General features: G+C 37.5%; 2 protein-coding genes across 3 annotated transcripts in view; one reads left to right on the top strand and one right to left on the bottom strand.

The window, feature by feature from the left end:
* Positions 1-2,293: 2,293 nt before the first annotated feature.
* dio1 (iodothyronine deiodinase 1) lies at positions 2,294-6,026 on the bottom strand. 2 transcript variants are annotated; one of them, XM_084389903.1, is made up of 5 exons: positions 5,998-6,026; positions 4,132-4,560; positions 3,637-3,780; positions 3,270-3,469; positions 2,294-2,917 (listed from the first exon to the last, which is right to left on the bottom strand). In XM_084389903.1, the coding sequence occupies exons 2-5, from the start codon at positions 4,484-4,486 to the stop codon at positions 2,852-2,854; spliced, it is 765 nt and encodes a 254-aa protein (XP_084246029.1). In that variant the 5' UTR covers positions 4,487-4,560; positions 5,998-6,026; the 3' UTR covers positions 2,294-2,851. The 2 variants fall into 2 exon arrangements, with proteins under 2 accessions (XP_084246029.1, XP_084246028.1); XM_084389902.1 differs by lacking the exon at positions 5,998-6,026 and having other exon boundaries at positions 4,132-4,618.
* A 1,785-nt stretch (positions 6,027-7,811) lies between these two features.
* The window catches only part of glis1b (GLIS family zinc finger 1b), a 76,657-nt gene continuing 67,460 nt past the window's right edge, over positions 7,812-17,008 (top strand). The window contains exons 1-2 of the mRNA XM_084389901.1: positions 7,812-7,934; positions 8,106-8,405. Of these exons, the coding sequence (XP_084246027.1) occupies positions 8,147-8,405 (259 nt within the window). The 5' untranslated portion in view covers positions 7,812-7,934; positions 8,106-8,146. The remainder of the gene's footprint in view (positions 7,935-8,105; positions 8,406-17,008) is intronic.

Here is a 17,008-nt window from a genome sequence, read left to right as displayed (position 1 = left end):
CTTAAGTCTCTGTCTGTTTTCACTCATTGTAAAGTCTGTGTAATGTTTTTAATAGGCAGGGTATGGGATAATAACTCATTTGTGAAGCTCTTTGCTTGCCTCTTCTGCAAAATGTCAAGCAGGATCATAGTGGACAATGCTCAAACAGGCTGGACGGGTGTCATGCACTACCTGTGAGGCTTGAAGTGCTTCATAAGAGCGCTATAGGTTTTGGCCAACCAGCTGGCACCTGGAGATGGGTGTGAGAGTGGCGTTTGTGTAAAAGAACAGACTCAGCAAACCACTGATCATCCGTAAGAGTCCTCAGTTTTTCTTTCTCAGCAACTCTCAAATGGTATTAGGAACCGTTTCCACAGAACATGTTTCTGTGCTGCTTTTCCATTGTTTTCAATGTAAATGTACACTAGATCAGTCGTTCTCTATCTTTTTGTCTCCAAGATCCCCCCTCAGACCCCAGCAATATTTGAAGCCTCCACCCGGTAGGCTAATAGGTTTCCTTAGGTACATCTGCTGTAATGAGTTTTATTTTCAAAACTATTTTTAACTTAGAGAAACCAGGAGTGTTCAAAGATGAAGTTTTAAGAGCTGAATGTTTTTCATGGATCCCACTATTTTAAACCAATAATGAATTATCACGACATTTCCAGTCATACGTGATATTTAAAAATGTTTGACACTTAAAAAAAAAAAGTTGTGCTAGGCATATTCTGAAAAAATTTAGATTCTTTATAAACAACCATGGTGTTTTAGGTTTTTATTAATTTACATGACTTCTCCAGGTCTAAAAATAATTTTAAGACCGCCCCTACTGCCCTGCATCTCGTGTTTTTAAATGCAAAAAATGTGTTCTGTGTGAATGGCCCCTTCTAATACTTTATTTACTCGTGGAATTGATTCCTGGACACTTGGCAGGATTGGACAGACTGATGACATTCCTGATTAATATCATATGTAAATTTAAATTAGGCAGGCAAAGCAGTTCTAACAGTTATATTTAATCTTTTTCATGGACAATGGCCTCTTTTGGCTGCATTGTGGCGTATCAGCCTTTTCAGACTAATGAAAGCCGATCCAGTCTGGAGAGTCAGTGAGGAACCACAACACGATCCTGACTGCCAAATACAACATGTGACATGAGCCCAAAGTTCAAATGCAGTCATAAAGTTAAGGTGACTGGGGCTAAAGAACAGTACTGATAGTTATAGTGCTGTCAAATCGATTAATTGCAATTAAGCTTGTTTATATATCATATATGTGTTATAGATACGTGTATGTATATAAACTCAGCAAAAGAAAGAAGGGGAACAGCCCTTTTTTAGGATACTGTATTTTAAAGATAATTTTGTAAAATACAAAATTACATATCTTTATTGGAAAAGGTTTAAACATGTTTTTCATGCTCGTTCAATGAACCCTAAACAATTATAACACATGCACCTATGGAAAAGTCCTTAAAGGGATAGTTCACCCAAAAATGAAAATTCTATCATTGTTTACTCACCCTCAAGTTGTTCCAAACCTGTATGAGTTTCTTTGTTCTGCTGAACACAAAGGAAGATATTTGTAAGAATGTTTGTAACCAAACAGATCTCGGTCCCCATTGACTACCATAGTATATTTTTTTCCTACTATGGAAGTCAATGGGGACCGAGATCTGTTGATTACAAACATTCTTACAAATATCTTCCTTTGTGTTCAGCAGAACAAAGAAACTCATACAGGTTTGGAACAACTTGAGGGTGAGTAAATGATGACAGAATTTTCATTTTTGGGTGAACTATCCCTTTAATACTTTAAATACATTAAAGAGACCTTTCTACGGACTCTGAAAAACACCAGGTAAAAGATGAAGAAGTGACCAGAGCAATAAACCACAATGTCAGTTGTACAAGGGTTGTGCAAAAACATGCATTTGTGCTGTATTATGTAAGCATAATCAGTAGTAGATGGCATCAGATTCTATATTTACATGTACTGTAGATTAGCAGTGTCCAAATGAAGATTAGAATTATTGTTACTAGCAGGCATTTGAAAAACTGGCCAATAATAGATTCAATTTGATAAGATCTACTGGATGAAAAGTTATTGAAGCTACTAAGTGTATACCTCAACTACTTTTTTTGTGAAGCTGTTCTGTTTAATAGGTTCAGTGACTGCAACATGTTCATACCTGCCTTTCATGTCTAGTTACTGTGCAGAGATTATTTGAAATATTTCGGGTCGACAAGCATGGTTAAAAAAAAAAAACAGTTCAAGTTTCTTTTCACTGAAGGACAAGCACACAACAATAATATGAAATTAAGAAGTCATGCTTTATTTAATGATATACACTGACTCTTACATGATATATATAGACTTTTATATATATAGACTTTTAATTTGAATAGTTGTTAAAAACACTGTGCTCCTTAATCGTGTTTAGAACAAATGACTGAATTATCAGTTAACAGTTCACAATTTTACCCTGTAAGCATCATTTACAGTCACAAGTTCAGAAAAACAATCTAAATCAGAAGAGCACAGATGCCCTTCATAACCTCTGCTCACAGTTGGATTCATATGGTCTTTGAATACAATGCTGGTATGATAATCAAATATGATAATCTGGTATGATATAAAATGTTTAAAAAAATTTTTTACAGACCAGTTATATATTCAATAAAAAATATGTTGCTGTCACTTACATTTGACATCCCCCTGTGTTTGAAACATCAAGATACAGAGACCAGCTGGTTTGATCTGTATCTGTCACAAGCAAACACAGGGACTCAGAAAATGAGTTCAGGCACTAGAAATTCAGAAAAGTGCAAATATATACAAATGCAGTCATGGATAAAACTCTTTTTTTCCTTTATTCAATTTTTCCCAGAACTTTTCGAACCTCTTCAGGGTTGTACCCCCAAGGTCCGATGCCACCCTGTTAGGAAGAATGAAAATGCATGTGAAAATCCTTCCATACTGTGGACTTCCTGATGAATATATTTAGACATTGGCACTCAAAAATGCAACAAAAGCAAAAGAACAGACCCAAGCGACTATAAAACCCTTTGCCCCATGCTGTTAAGCGCATTACAAACCTTTCACCTCAATGAACTCGTGAAATCTCTTACTGCAAGAGGAAGAGTGTGTGTGTGTAAAGCCTCAGTCCAAGGTTAAAATATTCTAAAGGTTTCTCTCACAACTGCTCTCACGAGAGCTGTTATGAAGCTTTGGAGGTATTTCCTGTACTGTGTGCAGTTTGAAGTTTCTCTGCATGGCAAAACGCTCACCTGATAGATAACTTTCCCACTCTGAATGACATAGAGCCGCTCAGGCAGGGCTCCGTATTTGCTGGCAGTGATGTTGGTCATCTCGTCCACGACCACAGGGCAGAGAGGGTCTTCTTTGACCAGGGTCTGGGCCGCAGCCAGTCTCTCCTCCAAGCTTTTGTGCACGCTGATATCGACGTTGTTTACAAAGGCCCAACCATCTATGAAAAAAAAAAACAGAAGCATTTTGATTATTGCATAACATTTATCTCTCGATTCTCTAAATGTGAATGACTCAGCAGTGAATCCGGGCAGAGGTTGCATCAATCCAATTTGTTAATGTTACATCAAGACTACAGCAAATTTATTGAGATATTATTGTCATTACCAGTTGCATGCGCCTCAGCAAGGTAAACAACGAGGAAATCTGCCACATCACTGAAGTCCTTGACAAGCTGTTTAAACTCATCAAGTTTGTAGAGAAACGGGGGTCATGTGCAACTTCCAAAACTCAGAACCAGTGGACGGTTACCTGTGAAGAAGACAAATGAACTGACTGCATCAGTACTAAGGCTCTATTCCAATAATAGTAATAATAAATATACATAAATAATATTGGAACAGAACCTTAGGAAGGCTGAGCAGTCAGTTTAATTGTTCCAATAAATAAACAAACATGTAATTAAATAAATTGATAGTTGGAACAGAACCTTAGCACTGAGCAGTCAGATAAAAAAAAAAAAAAAAATCGAAAATAATAATAATAACTATTATTATAAATAAATAGATATTAGTGTAATAGAATCAATATAAGTCCAACATGTTTTGAAAATATATATTTTATATAAATAAGTCAATAATTGATAGAATTTATTGACTGTACCTTTAAGAAAACGATGAATGCTCGTTTTCTGTCCGTCCAGAGTAAATAAAGCTGTGTCTGGAGCAGCGAACCCCTCAAAAGCTTCCAGGCCCAGCGAGCACCAGTTCACCGAGAGCACGGTTTTAATGAACGCCAGAGAAAAGAAAGACGGACCCCAGTCTTCGTATTTGAATTTGGGATTTTGAGTCATCGTAGACTTCTCTCCCATTTTTAGATGGATTTTTTTCAGCAGTCCCGGGGAAATGATTGACAGGAGTTTCAAAAGGGATAGTTGCACGATCGCAAACAATATCATGGTCACAGCTGAAACATAAACACAAACTTTTCTCAACGCGTATCCCACTGTGGTCTCCATTGTGAGAGCGATTTATTAGTCCACGCGTCGTGGTGTCAACATGAACGACAACGACGTATCAAACTTTTGCTTTACTTGTTGGAGTAGTGATGTTACGTTCGTGAACGAATCGTTCTTTTTGAACGAATCCTTTAGGTGAACGAATCGTTCTCGTTCACGTAATCAATTGACTCATATTTCTCGTTCACTGAAATCCCTCCCTCCACAGCAGCGCGGCGCTATTAGCAGCGCATGCGCAGCTCAGTGAACCGGTGTTTTCAACCTGTCAAAGAATGAACCTCGAGCCAATAGCCTTCGAGTATGAGATGTGACGGAGCATGTGATTTGTTGGATGTAGTGAACGAATACGCCCTTCACTGACTGACCGAGTTGCTTTTGAGTCTGAACCGGGTCTGAACGAGAGAGAGATCTTATCGTTTGTGTACGAGTTGAACGAACTGGTATGTCGTTCATGAACGAAAATAACCAGTTGTTTGAAGTTGATGGCGAACCGATAGAGCTAGGTTTGTGTAGTTAGCATGTTTGCATCAAATAATCAAATTTACACTTTACCATTGTAATGAAAACAGGTTAATAACGCAATATATTGGTTAAATATAACAAAGACAAATTAACCGTCATTTTTTACTTGGTTTGAGTTAAGGGGGGCGCACTGTTTACTTGATTTAAATTTACACTTCTCGTTACCTGCTTTTCTTATATTTTGGTTGTGTGTTTTAGTCTTAGTTTTGTGGTATTTTGCAATTTGAACAATTTACTTGACTACTTGTGTTCATTTTGTATTATCAAAATGAATTCATTACGTTTTATTCATGTATGCACTTCTCTAAAAACTAAAACAAACCAAAAAAAATATGACAGTATTATTGGTCTCATAACGTCAGCAAATAGCATTTCAGTTCGGGCTGTGAAGGGGCATGTATTTGGTTAGATCTACTGAACGAATTTGCCTATCACTGCTGAGATCGCTCTGTTTTGAGTCTGAACGAGAGGGAGAGATCTCGTTCGTGAACGAATTGAACTGGTACTTTCGTTCGTGAATGAGAGTACTGGGTAGATCGGTCATTTAGCATGTGATTTAATCTCATTCAAAGCGCAGTTATAGGTGTGCACATATAATTGTTTATATTCATATTCAACATACAGAACATCAACGTTTAATATAATCCCAGATTTATGAATGTGTATGTCTGACTAAATAATTAAAATGTTAATATTATGCAAGAAAACCTTGGTTTGGTCATCTGAACCACTTATTTAGACTTATGTTATTAATTTAGTAAATAAGGCACACGTACATTTTAACAAAGCCAAATCACTTTTTTTTGTAACAAGTAAATACGTTCATTAAAACATAACATAAAATACACTCTTTTTCGCCACCTGCTGCAGTATATATCTAATATGAAGAAATTATCACTGAACGAATCAGTGAACGAGTCTGAACGAATCATTTTGGTGAACGAACTGAAAATGAACGAGTCTCTGAAAAGAATCAAACTTTCCACCACTATGTTGGAGGCGCACCACCCTCCAAAACAAAAGAGAAGGACCTGCAGCCTGCAGACCGGGGCGGGCCTGCACTTGTCGCCCCGCCCCACACCTACTCTGATTGGCTCAATCGTCCTTCATAGGCATCCATGATAGAAAATGTGTTCGTTGTTGGTGTAGGAAGGATGTCATTTGACATGAAAAAACAGGAAAAGCTGTGCAATTTCACAAAGCCTTCATTATAATGCACAGAAGAAGAAAAAAAAAAAAAAAAAAACATTAGTCTGTAACTCGCAATGTCCCTGAAATGATTGTTTTGGTAAATTAACAAGGTCTTTAGGCGAACGCACTAACGACCCCACAACATTTTAAAAAATGAATTGGTTGATTATCCACAGCAGGAGGGTCAGGTCCTCAGGTAGGTAGAGTAATGAATTATGAATTAGGCTAAATTATTTATTTATCATTTTGATTATTTCATATCACGATAGTATGAGAAAGGAAATGAAAAGAATGTAGGCTATCATTATCAGTAACAAGATAGGCATAGGCTACCAGGCCCTCTATAGGAATTCTTATATATATATATATATATATATTCATATGTTATGTCCTCTGTAGTGGACACCAGGGCTGTTTGTTTAAAAAATAAAAAGACTCGAAATTGCATGTCTAGGCAAAAACAATGGGATTTTTTTTTTCATTGACCAATCAATTTTTAGGTTTGAGGATTTTTTTCAAATATATAACAGAAGGAATTGAGAAACCATTTAACTTTATGCAATTTGTGGGTAAAATGGCCATAAATAGGTAGTCCCAATGCAAACTGTATCTAATTTGCATATTAATGTATTCTTTGGCCAAAATGTAATGAAAAAATAAGTGTAGTAATGGGAGTAATAATTGACTACATTTTCATGAAAATATCTAATATTTCATAGGAATATGAATGTAGGCTACTGATTCTTTCCCTCCCAAAATGCCTGATAAACGTCCAGGGTGTCCTCTGCAGTGGACATGTATAAAATCAATGCCGTTTTGTAACAGAAATCATATTTTGATTAGACACTCCATAACATTTTCCTGAGATGTTGATTTATGACAAACAATTTGAAAACGAGTCAGATTTAAATGATAATTTCAAACTATTATCACATTTCCATAAGAGTGCTAAATTTGATCACTAATAATGTCAGTCATCTCTGAAAAGCCCTGAATGTGCTCTTTACAGGACATCCAGACTTATAACTGTGACAGAGAAATTCACTAAAATATAATGTCCACTACAGAAGACAAAAGTCTATTCCTGGGTTTATATATGGATATAGGCCTATATAAAAAGCTCCAATGTTAGTTTCTAAAAATGTCCATAAGATGTCACTGTTGACATGTTTGATGACAACCTTTTTATATTATTTTTGCCTTTTTGTCTTATCCTTTAAACAGAAAGCCATACAATAAAAGCTATGATTTCCCCCGTTACTGACACATCGTCCTCCAGGTAACTGTGAAATATGTATTATTGGTCTGCCTATTCTTGATCTTGTTGTTGTCTATAACATGATCCTGTGAGGTGATGAATCTTAATGTCTATGCAATTATAGCTTGTTATAAGTTATAAAGGTCTGTTATAAAGGTCTTGGTTGTGTAAATGCAAACTATTATTACCAGTTCAAGATCAATTTCATCATTCACATCGCAAGCATCCAGTTTGTTCCCGATTGGTCCCTCCCCTTTAGAAGTGTATGTTCATTGGTACTTCGAGCTGTCAATCGGAGCATAGACGCATGTTTTGGTTTTCAGAATTGATGTTATAGAAAACTCATAAAATTGCAGCTGAAACGTGAGAGAGGATGCGGTCGGTAAGAACACATTTAACAGCCTGTTTGACGCAGAAGTTGAGAGTCACCATTCAATCAAAATATCCTCTCTTTCTTGCTTTGGAGGATTTAAATAGGTATGTTTTAAAATCTACGACAACATTTTAATTTTTCATTGTGTTTTGTTGTATTATAAAGTTTTGCTTTGACTATATGTTTATCATGTTGCTTCAGATTCATTAGAGAGCTATAATAGTTTGTTCCTTCAATTCAAGTTCAAGTTAATGGTGTGATCCTTCATCCCACAGGTAAAAGAAACGATAAAGGACTATATTGTACGTGGGCTGACATGCACACTTGGAAGTCAGAGGTCCAGATGCAGAAGCCTGCATCGCTCTTTGGCATGGTCAGTCATCAGACAGATTTCACCGAGCTGACTTTCTCCATGTTCAGCAGTAAAACAGACATCTGCCCGAAACGCGTCTCTTCTGACGGCTGCAGTGGCTCGAATCCCGCCTCGATACAGATGCGCTGCGGATCTGAAGATCTCAAACTCCACGCGCATCACACATCCAAACTCCACTGCTTCGCCATGTCACCTGGAGATGGTATGTACCTGCGAGCGTATTTGATCGACTTTTACGGATATTTTTAATGCAGTTTTAATCTGGTTTATGGGTTAAAATCAAGCCAGCCATGGCTGAGAATAATTAAGAATGCAATTCTAAAATAGCGATAAAATATTTAGCATCAAATTAAATGTAGCTTATAGCGGCTTCTGTAACTTCTAATTAAACACAGATGCCAGATGTCACAGATGCGTAATAGAGCCAAAATCCGTTAGTTGTTGAAAACCTTGGTTTAAAATATATATATATAAAAAATAAATGCATTTATAATAGCCTATGCCTAAATATTTAATAAAAACAATAAATTAGGCTATAGCTTTCTAAATAGATTCTAAATTAATTGTAGGCTATACAATTTGTTTGGATGTATTCTTTTAATTTGTTGCATAACAACCAGATAGCATATACATTGAAAATCAGAATTTTTTTTTTTCTTTAACTTACCTTACCTGTCTCAAACTGACATCGATAAATGGTCATATAGGCTATTAGAGTGCGTAATAATATGTGGGCGTAATTTATGCAACCGCAAACTGCATAGAAGATCGTCTTGTCGCCGTATTTTGACACATTTTGAGGCAATTCCTCGTTGCTAGAGGTTATGGTGGTCGAAGTGTGTTAAATGTATCGCGGATAGCAATGCGACCCTTAAAAAAACATTTGGCTAAATAACAAAAATATCATTTTCAGATTGTCGAAGATATTAAACTCGCACGCGCAATCGTTTTATTTATTTTTTGTTATTTTTTTGTTTGGTGACAATATAGGTAAGCCTATTTGATCGCTAAATAGGCCTACATTAATTTATTATTTCGTAGATTATTTAAAGAGAGAGTTCATTCAAAGTAAAATTATGTCATCCCTTTCATCCTCATATTGTTCCAAACTTTCCTACTTCTGTGGGACACAAAAGGAGATGTTAGGGATATACAGTTTCGGTCACTGTTCACTGTCATTGCATTTTTTTTTCCATACAATGGAAAGTGAATGGTGACTGAGACTGTCATTTTGCCTTCTGTGTTCTACGGATGAAAGAAAGTTATACAGGTTTACACATACCACATGAGGGTGAGTAAATGACAACAGAACTGACATTTTTGGGTGACATAACGTGAATACCATCATGGTATTGCATTGGGAGATCACTGTATGCAAAACATACACGATTCAGTAACCTGGTTCATTTGGTCATAAAAGCATCTTAATACTTGCTAGTTTTCTTTGTAGAAGTAACACACATTCTATTGACTATACTCTTCAGTGTGTGCATGCATATTTGTTTATGTGCATATGTGTGTTTTGATTTGTGTGACACTCTTATCTTAAGTAATGTTGAGCATGCCATGCATCCCTCGGAAAGGGCTCTCTTGTATTGGACTAGGGTGGTCACCCTGTTTAGATGATGCTACAATGGCGTGGGATTGCGTGGGCTGACACAGTTAACCGCTTACTCCAGCTTATGATTATACAAATTTGACTTATATTAGTAATCATACCTTGTCACAAAAGAGACTCAGAGGGTTTGATTAAGATGTTTGCCTGACAAATTCAAACCAAATGTTTCTCAAATGTGTCTCAGCATTTATGAGACTTGGTTCCACAACTCTCCCCCGTCCAAAGTGTATAATTTCAATGCCTATCAGATGCGATTGACAGAAGGGAACACTAATGTTTTAGATGTGCCTATTTGAGCATCACATTTACATTGCTGGAAAGGAATGAAATGAGACTTTTGTGAAATGTTTGGAAGCGTGTAGTGTGTTGCGTGATCTTGTTGACATGTTTCAGAGAACATGTTTGAGATATCATCTTACTCGTTTCACGTAGGAAATAATTTTTTTAAATGTTTGACTTATTTTTTTAGCATTGATTATATTATTCTGCATTCATCTGTGATAGTCTGTTGTGAGCATAGGCTGTAACTTGAAGACAAAATTAAAAAAAAGTAATTGATCAGGTGCTCATTTCATTTCAACTGCAGTGGCAGACCATGCTTGATTGTACAGAAAATTTTGTTATGTGGCAGAAAATGTACAACCCTACCTATAGGTAAAGTCTTTTTTATATTTTTGAGAATGGTGTTTTTTTTTCTGAAGATGCCTTTTCTTTCCCCCCAATTATTCTTGCACAGATCTTTTTAGAAGGAAAGTAGTGCTGCAGTTAATTTTCAGGGCTCAATTAAGGATTTTCTTCTTCAGCAGGCCAGCAGTCGGATTCATACGCACTCTATATATAATTCTCTTTACAGATAGCAGATCATTTATCAGGATTCTAATTTACAGTAATAGCTACAAATATGCAGTTTTTGCACCATATGTATTCGCTTTCTAGTAAAATTCATGAGCCTTACCAATTTGTAATCAAGAACATAACAAAAGTTGATTGCATGTCACATCACAGATTTTTTTGCTTGAACCCGTATGGCATTAGGTAAAAAATTATACTGTCAACCCATTTAGGTTTATGCTTTCAAGACAGTTTCAGTAAATTATTTAACTGTTTTGTAGCTAAGTAGTTTGAAGCTATTGCTATTTCAACAAAACCTTGTGTAGATATGTTATCAAGCAAGGTAAAATTACCTGGGTGATGCCTTTATTACAGCAGCATTCATGTTGTACAATTAGTTATTAGTTATGTACAAAAGTCGTGGCCATGCAACCAGTGAGATGTACATGATGAACATCCTAAGAACGCAGCACTAGTCCGATGGGACAGAATCTTTCTAACATGGCTAATTAACTTGTTCTTTGGCTTTTTGTCTCCTGGAAAAGTCAGTTACTGATTTGTGGTACATTGGTAAATATAGTCAGATAATTTTTCTGAGCTGGAGTGCTGTTAGTCATAGCGGTGAATGATTTGAAATCGAACATTCTGAAGTCGTCCAATTAAGGTCATTTTTCAGCATATGAGGTTATCATTAAGAGTCGCTGTGATTGTCTGTACTTGTGTTTTTTTAGCACAAGGTAATACTTAGTTTTCACAGACAAACTCCCACGTTGAAGTGTTGATTCAGCTCATGAAAAAATGAGTAATTGACTCTAAAGGGAGTCATTGCTATAGTGTTTTGGATTTCTATGGCAATGGGTCTACTCCCACACGCATATACAAACTCAGCACCGTTTGGTCACTGTAAAATGTGGCATAAGTTGAATTCCTATAGCTTGATGAAGCCTCCTGTGCTTGCTAGGCTGATATTCTGTATGTCTCAGGATGTGTGGTGTTGTCATGAATGATTCATTGTTAGAAATGACTATAAACCCCCAGATTGATCAGATTTAGAAGGTCTCATTCAGGTAATTTATAGGTGGATGCTTTATATACAACAGCTAGCTTTATTGGTTTCTGTAAACATGTGTTGTCCACAAGATTGCTTTGTTTTAGTTGCTGTGGCCGACTGCACTCAAGTTTGAAAAAATGTTGACGTCGGTGGTTGCATCACTGCTAAACTGCTGTGGACTTTTTGGACAGCGCAATTACCTGCTCTCCCCTGAGCATTTTCCGTTCTTTTCTCTTGTCTTTGGGCTTTCTCTCACACTTACACACACTTGAGCTCTGTGCAGTTGGGCTCTCACTCCCACGTATCCTACTCGACTGCGGCCCACGACTTTTGGGGAACTCCTATGACATCAGAATGAGGCATGGATAAACTGATTGTGTGGGGAAACTGTAATGTTTGCAGCTTGTTCCATTGATTCACAAAGTCCTCATGATCAATGTGCATTGCTGTTTCACCCTGGTCGATGACATCACCGAGCAAACGTTTAACAAGTGAACATTTCTCAGCGTCAGTCACCATGTGTTTAAGAGCCAGCTTGCTGTAATGGAAGTCATTGAATCATTTCTCACAAACAGGTCCCTAGAGGACCTTCTCATGTGTTCATTCAGCTTAATTTGGCTGGGAGTTAACAAACTTATTTTTGATAGAAAGATGCGGTCGCTGAGGCATAATCTGCGGAAAGTCTTTAAAACATTTTATAGTCTAATCGAGTAGCGTTTGATGAAAGATACTCTTGAGGTTTTAGAAGATTACAGCATCTGACACTCAATCATTATGGTTTGGGATCATTCCATTGTACTTTTTCAAATAATCTGTAAAACCTCAACGTGCTTAATCAATCCTGAGGTAAAACATTCAGACGTCGGCGACCTTTATTACTGGTTGGATTATGACTACAATTTAGGCTTTTTATGGCACCTGTGATGTCATAGCTCATGTTCAGTTTTGTTTTATTTATGCTTGTGGGATGCGTAATACTAAGCCAAAGAAACGTCCTGAATCCTCCTTCATTTCACTTCACCCTCGCCCTGCCAATACAACACTCAACCCAATAATTCTTTTACAAAAAATATATTATCTGGTTTGAATAAGTGTCGAAATAACGCTGGAATACCAGAGGAAATGTGCTCTGGACCTGGGCTTAAACGGAGGAAAAACAAAATTGGCTCCGATGTGTCATCATAAAGTGTATTTTTAGCTTGGACCATGTCTTGAGAATCAATCATAAAAATGCACCCACACACCACCTTTTTTCCCTCTTGCTTTTTGATATAGGGGTCGAATTCCTGCCTCATGTGAAATGGATCTGATTGTTTTGCCTACTCGCTCTGTCTCCCTGACTCCGTACTGAGATGAAGGGGCTACTCGCTCTCGGCCTGTGCCAGGGGGACATGCCACAGCTAACCGCACATCTACATGGGCCGAATTACTCATGCATTTTTAGACGGCAGCAACTGCGTCTCCAGACTTCTCAGCGCGTGTGACCGTGCACGCGGGTGGTTTTTTGATTTACATTTCGACAGTGGCACTTGCTGTTCTTGGCCCTGTGCATGTTTGCTTCATCAAAGAAAAATCCGCTCCGTGGCGACGCTGATCGCAGTGCTTAAAGCGGACGCACGGGCCCCGGCTTCCCGTAGCGGGACGCTGCAAGACGGCTAGGTGGCCGTGACCCTTTGGATCCACTGTTGATTTAGTGTTAAAGGTGACGGATGGCAATCGACACCCCGCTGGTTTTTGTACCAATACAGCTGTTTTTCTGCTCCGCCCAGTTCACTTGCCTGTTTAATAGAACATAAATATGGATACCGAAACCAGTGCCAAGTTCCCTGGTGGGTCTTTTATTAGAAGAAGTATTATTCTTTTATAACGAGAAATACCACAAAGATTAAATCTCGGTATAAACAAAATCTAGAGAACGTAGTGAATGTAGACAGATTCATAAGACGTTTTGTGCCAGTCCTCAGACCTGAGTCTGGGCACGTCAGCCGTCCAATCGAGCACTGACTTCATTCGAATGGTCAAAAACAAACGCACAAACATTTATTCCTTCATTAGCGGAGAGCAGAAATCATTCCAGTAGTAGGCACGGTTATATCCTCTCTGTTGTTCATCATGCCAGGAAGCTGCCATGGGGCAGTGCCCATTCAGTCTGTGATCTGATTGGCTGGAATGACTCTTGAGGACTATGAAATACATTATAAACTCTAATAGTTCAGTTTATATACTTTATTGCTGGTTGTTCATAAAGCGCAGGGTTCTGGAAGAATTAGTTATTCTCTCGTCCTCTAGTGATCCAACACCAACCGAGTGTAATATTACATTACGCTCAGGGATTTCTGAAGGCTAATAACCTGACATGGCCCTGAATGCAGATTGTTTAGAATGAAAACACTTCACTTTTTACGAACAGATCTGGATTATGTGATGGGAGCCATTCGTCTTTAGAATCGTCGATGGCTGTAAATTTGATATATTTGTGCTGTTTGTGTGTAACGATGGTTGAGAAGGGAAAGCTGGTAAGATGTAAAACCTTTGTGTATTTATTATTTTTCAAAGCCTTTTTGTTTAGTGAAGTTCTCCTAGGTACAGCCACAGTAACTTGCAGAAATAACATTTCCCAGCTGAGCGTGTGTCAAGTAAACTTGACCTTTCGCAGTTCAAAGGCCAAAAAAAGGAACTGACAGACATTAATAAATATTCTGAGACAGACATTTCGCTGTAAGCACACAAAATACCACTAAAATATAATTTTTTTCAACAAAGCTAATATTTTTGTGAATTCCAGACATAATAGACATCATGGAGTATAACTAATAATTTTGTCTGGGTACTTATCGTATTTTTGTCATGTCCAGTGATGGTCCAATCAGATTCTTCTGACCTTAAGGGCTGAAAGTTTTTTCCAGGCATTTCAGAACGGTCTACAGTCATGAATCTGTAAGCTTTGAGCATTCCTACTTCCTGTTTCCGTCAAGCTGCTTTTGGATTACTCGGATGGGAGACATGCTCAGAGCGAGGTTAAAAGAGCACTGAACATTATTAAACTTTTCTCTGTCAGACAATTTTGTTGTCTCATCTCCACACAGTGCTCTGGGGTGTTTACTCAGATTTAAAGCATAAATTGAAATCAGCAGTTTGGCAGGTTAATATTTGGAGAAAAAGATGCCGGCAAACGATAAGAGGACACAATTTCCCACGACACAGACCATCTGATCTGTTTTTTTCCTGATCCTTCACTTCATTTTCATGTTATGGGAATTTTATGCGAAAAACAAGAACATTTGACCAATAATTGCTACGTGCCTTCTAGAAATGTAAGCCAGACTGCGAGCGTCACAGCAGTGGCACACCCTGCGTAGTGCTTTCACACACACTGACAGCGACGTAATACTGTAAAGAAAATAAAGTGAATTTTAGGTTACAAAATTGAGTATTTATTTTATTAATGACCATAAATTTAGTTCTTATTCAGAACAGAGTTTTATTCAATAGCACCGCAACAGAATGTACTGTTCTGTTACGAACTCCATGACAGACAGGTTGAAGATCCAAACGTATAGCTTTATTAGGGGTAATCCACAATCTTAATGCAAATGACAGGCAAAAGATCAGAACCACAGGGCAAATAATTCAAATATCAACAAAGTCCAAAACACAGATAGACAGGGAAATCCAGGAAACAAGGCAGAAGATCAGAACCATAACACAGGAACCCAAGAGAGCGAGCGCTCCGAAACGCATGAAGTGTAACACAAACAAGACTTCGCAACAAGTGAGTGAAAACACAAATGAGTTAAATCGCACACAGGTGGAATTAATCAGACTATAATGAGTCCAGACGCTGGGTTATGGGAAATGTAGTTCATGATGGGAAAGGCGGTAGGAGAGCCCAGTAACAGTAACAGTGCACGAAACATACAGCTCATCGAATGTGTATAGCCCTGTTCCCAAACTAAAGTGTTTTTTGAGTCGACGAAGCTTAAAAATAAAAACACAACATAGCTAAAGTGACTGGGTCCTGTCTGAATTTATTTACGCCAGATGTTGGGAAGATTGTGCAGTGTAGTCTTATTCCTGAGCAAATAACTCATGTTCCTGTTCTAGTGAATCAAAAACATACAGCCCATTCAGTATAGTCCGATTTGCAAACGAATGACTCAAATGAGACGGTTCTTGCTAATAAGTCAAACACAGACAGCTTACAACTAACTGTAACCCAAATCAATGTAGTTGTTGACTTGTTATTCATATTATTATTTGTGGTGAATGATACACATAATGCATTTTATCAGTTTACAAGTTTCACATTTTAGTTTTTTTTAGCTTTGTTTAGAATATTATAATAATCAATTATTTGACTTGCATTAAAAAGTCTGGACTTGCCTCTAAAAATCTATTAAGAAGTCTGTGTAACAACAGAACTTTTTAAAATGTATTTATTTATTATTGAAGTTTTCTCATACATTTTCCCAAGTAGTTATTACTTAAAACACTGTTAAAATTCAAAATGGATCAGTAAATTCTTTATGATTCCCCCGTCACTGCATGTATAACTTGCATAATTTTTCTTTTCAGATAATGGATGATTAGTTCACTCCATTATTTTGCGTTGCTTCATGGAAGCCTTTATTGCAAAAGATTGTGATTGATAGGTTTACAGTGCATTTTCAATGTGTTCTCTATGAGTTCCACATAGTCTCAGCACTGAAATTATACTCTCAGTGCTGGAGCACCGTGCTGTTCAGTGTGAGTGCAGTTAATATGGATGCCTATGAAATACTGTAAATACGCAATTCAGACGAAGGATGTGTGACAAGCTTTACAGTTAAACGTTTAAAGAGAACCAAAATCCCTAATAAAGCATTTGAGATATGGCTGCAATAGCTCATGAGAAAGTAACGCATGAGAGAAGAGAGACTAATGTGTCCCGGCCCTTTAACAGGATGAGAGGAATTTGAGGAATGAATGTTGACTTCAGCTTTTTACAATTTGCACTGAGTTTGCTGACTTATCATCTACCACAAATATTTCCCCCACTATTTCACCCTTTAAGCCCTGACCGCAATCTCACAGATGAGTTTTCCAGGGCCCGGTCTGTGCCAAACTTTCCATTGGAGTCACCCCTTTATGTGCATATGTGTGCACGAGAACATACTCATCATGCTGTAGCAAATGTACCATAAAAGTTAAGATACTTCTCTAGTGTTGACGCAGCATTAATTCCACTGTCAAACGTCCCATTAAAATGAGAAATAAGACATCCCATTATGGCAGACTGCTCCAGTTTTCTTTCAACCGGCCGTGC

Source organism: Rutilus rutilus (genome assembly GCF_951802725.1).
Source record: "Rutilus rutilus genome assembly, chromosome: 19".
NCBI classification, from domain to species: domain Eukaryota; kingdom Metazoa; phylum Chordata; class Actinopteri; order Cypriniformes; family Leuciscidae; genus Rutilus; species Rutilus rutilus.
Note: the sequence above shows the minus strand (reverse complement) of the source record. Positions and strands in the feature narration are given on the sequence as shown.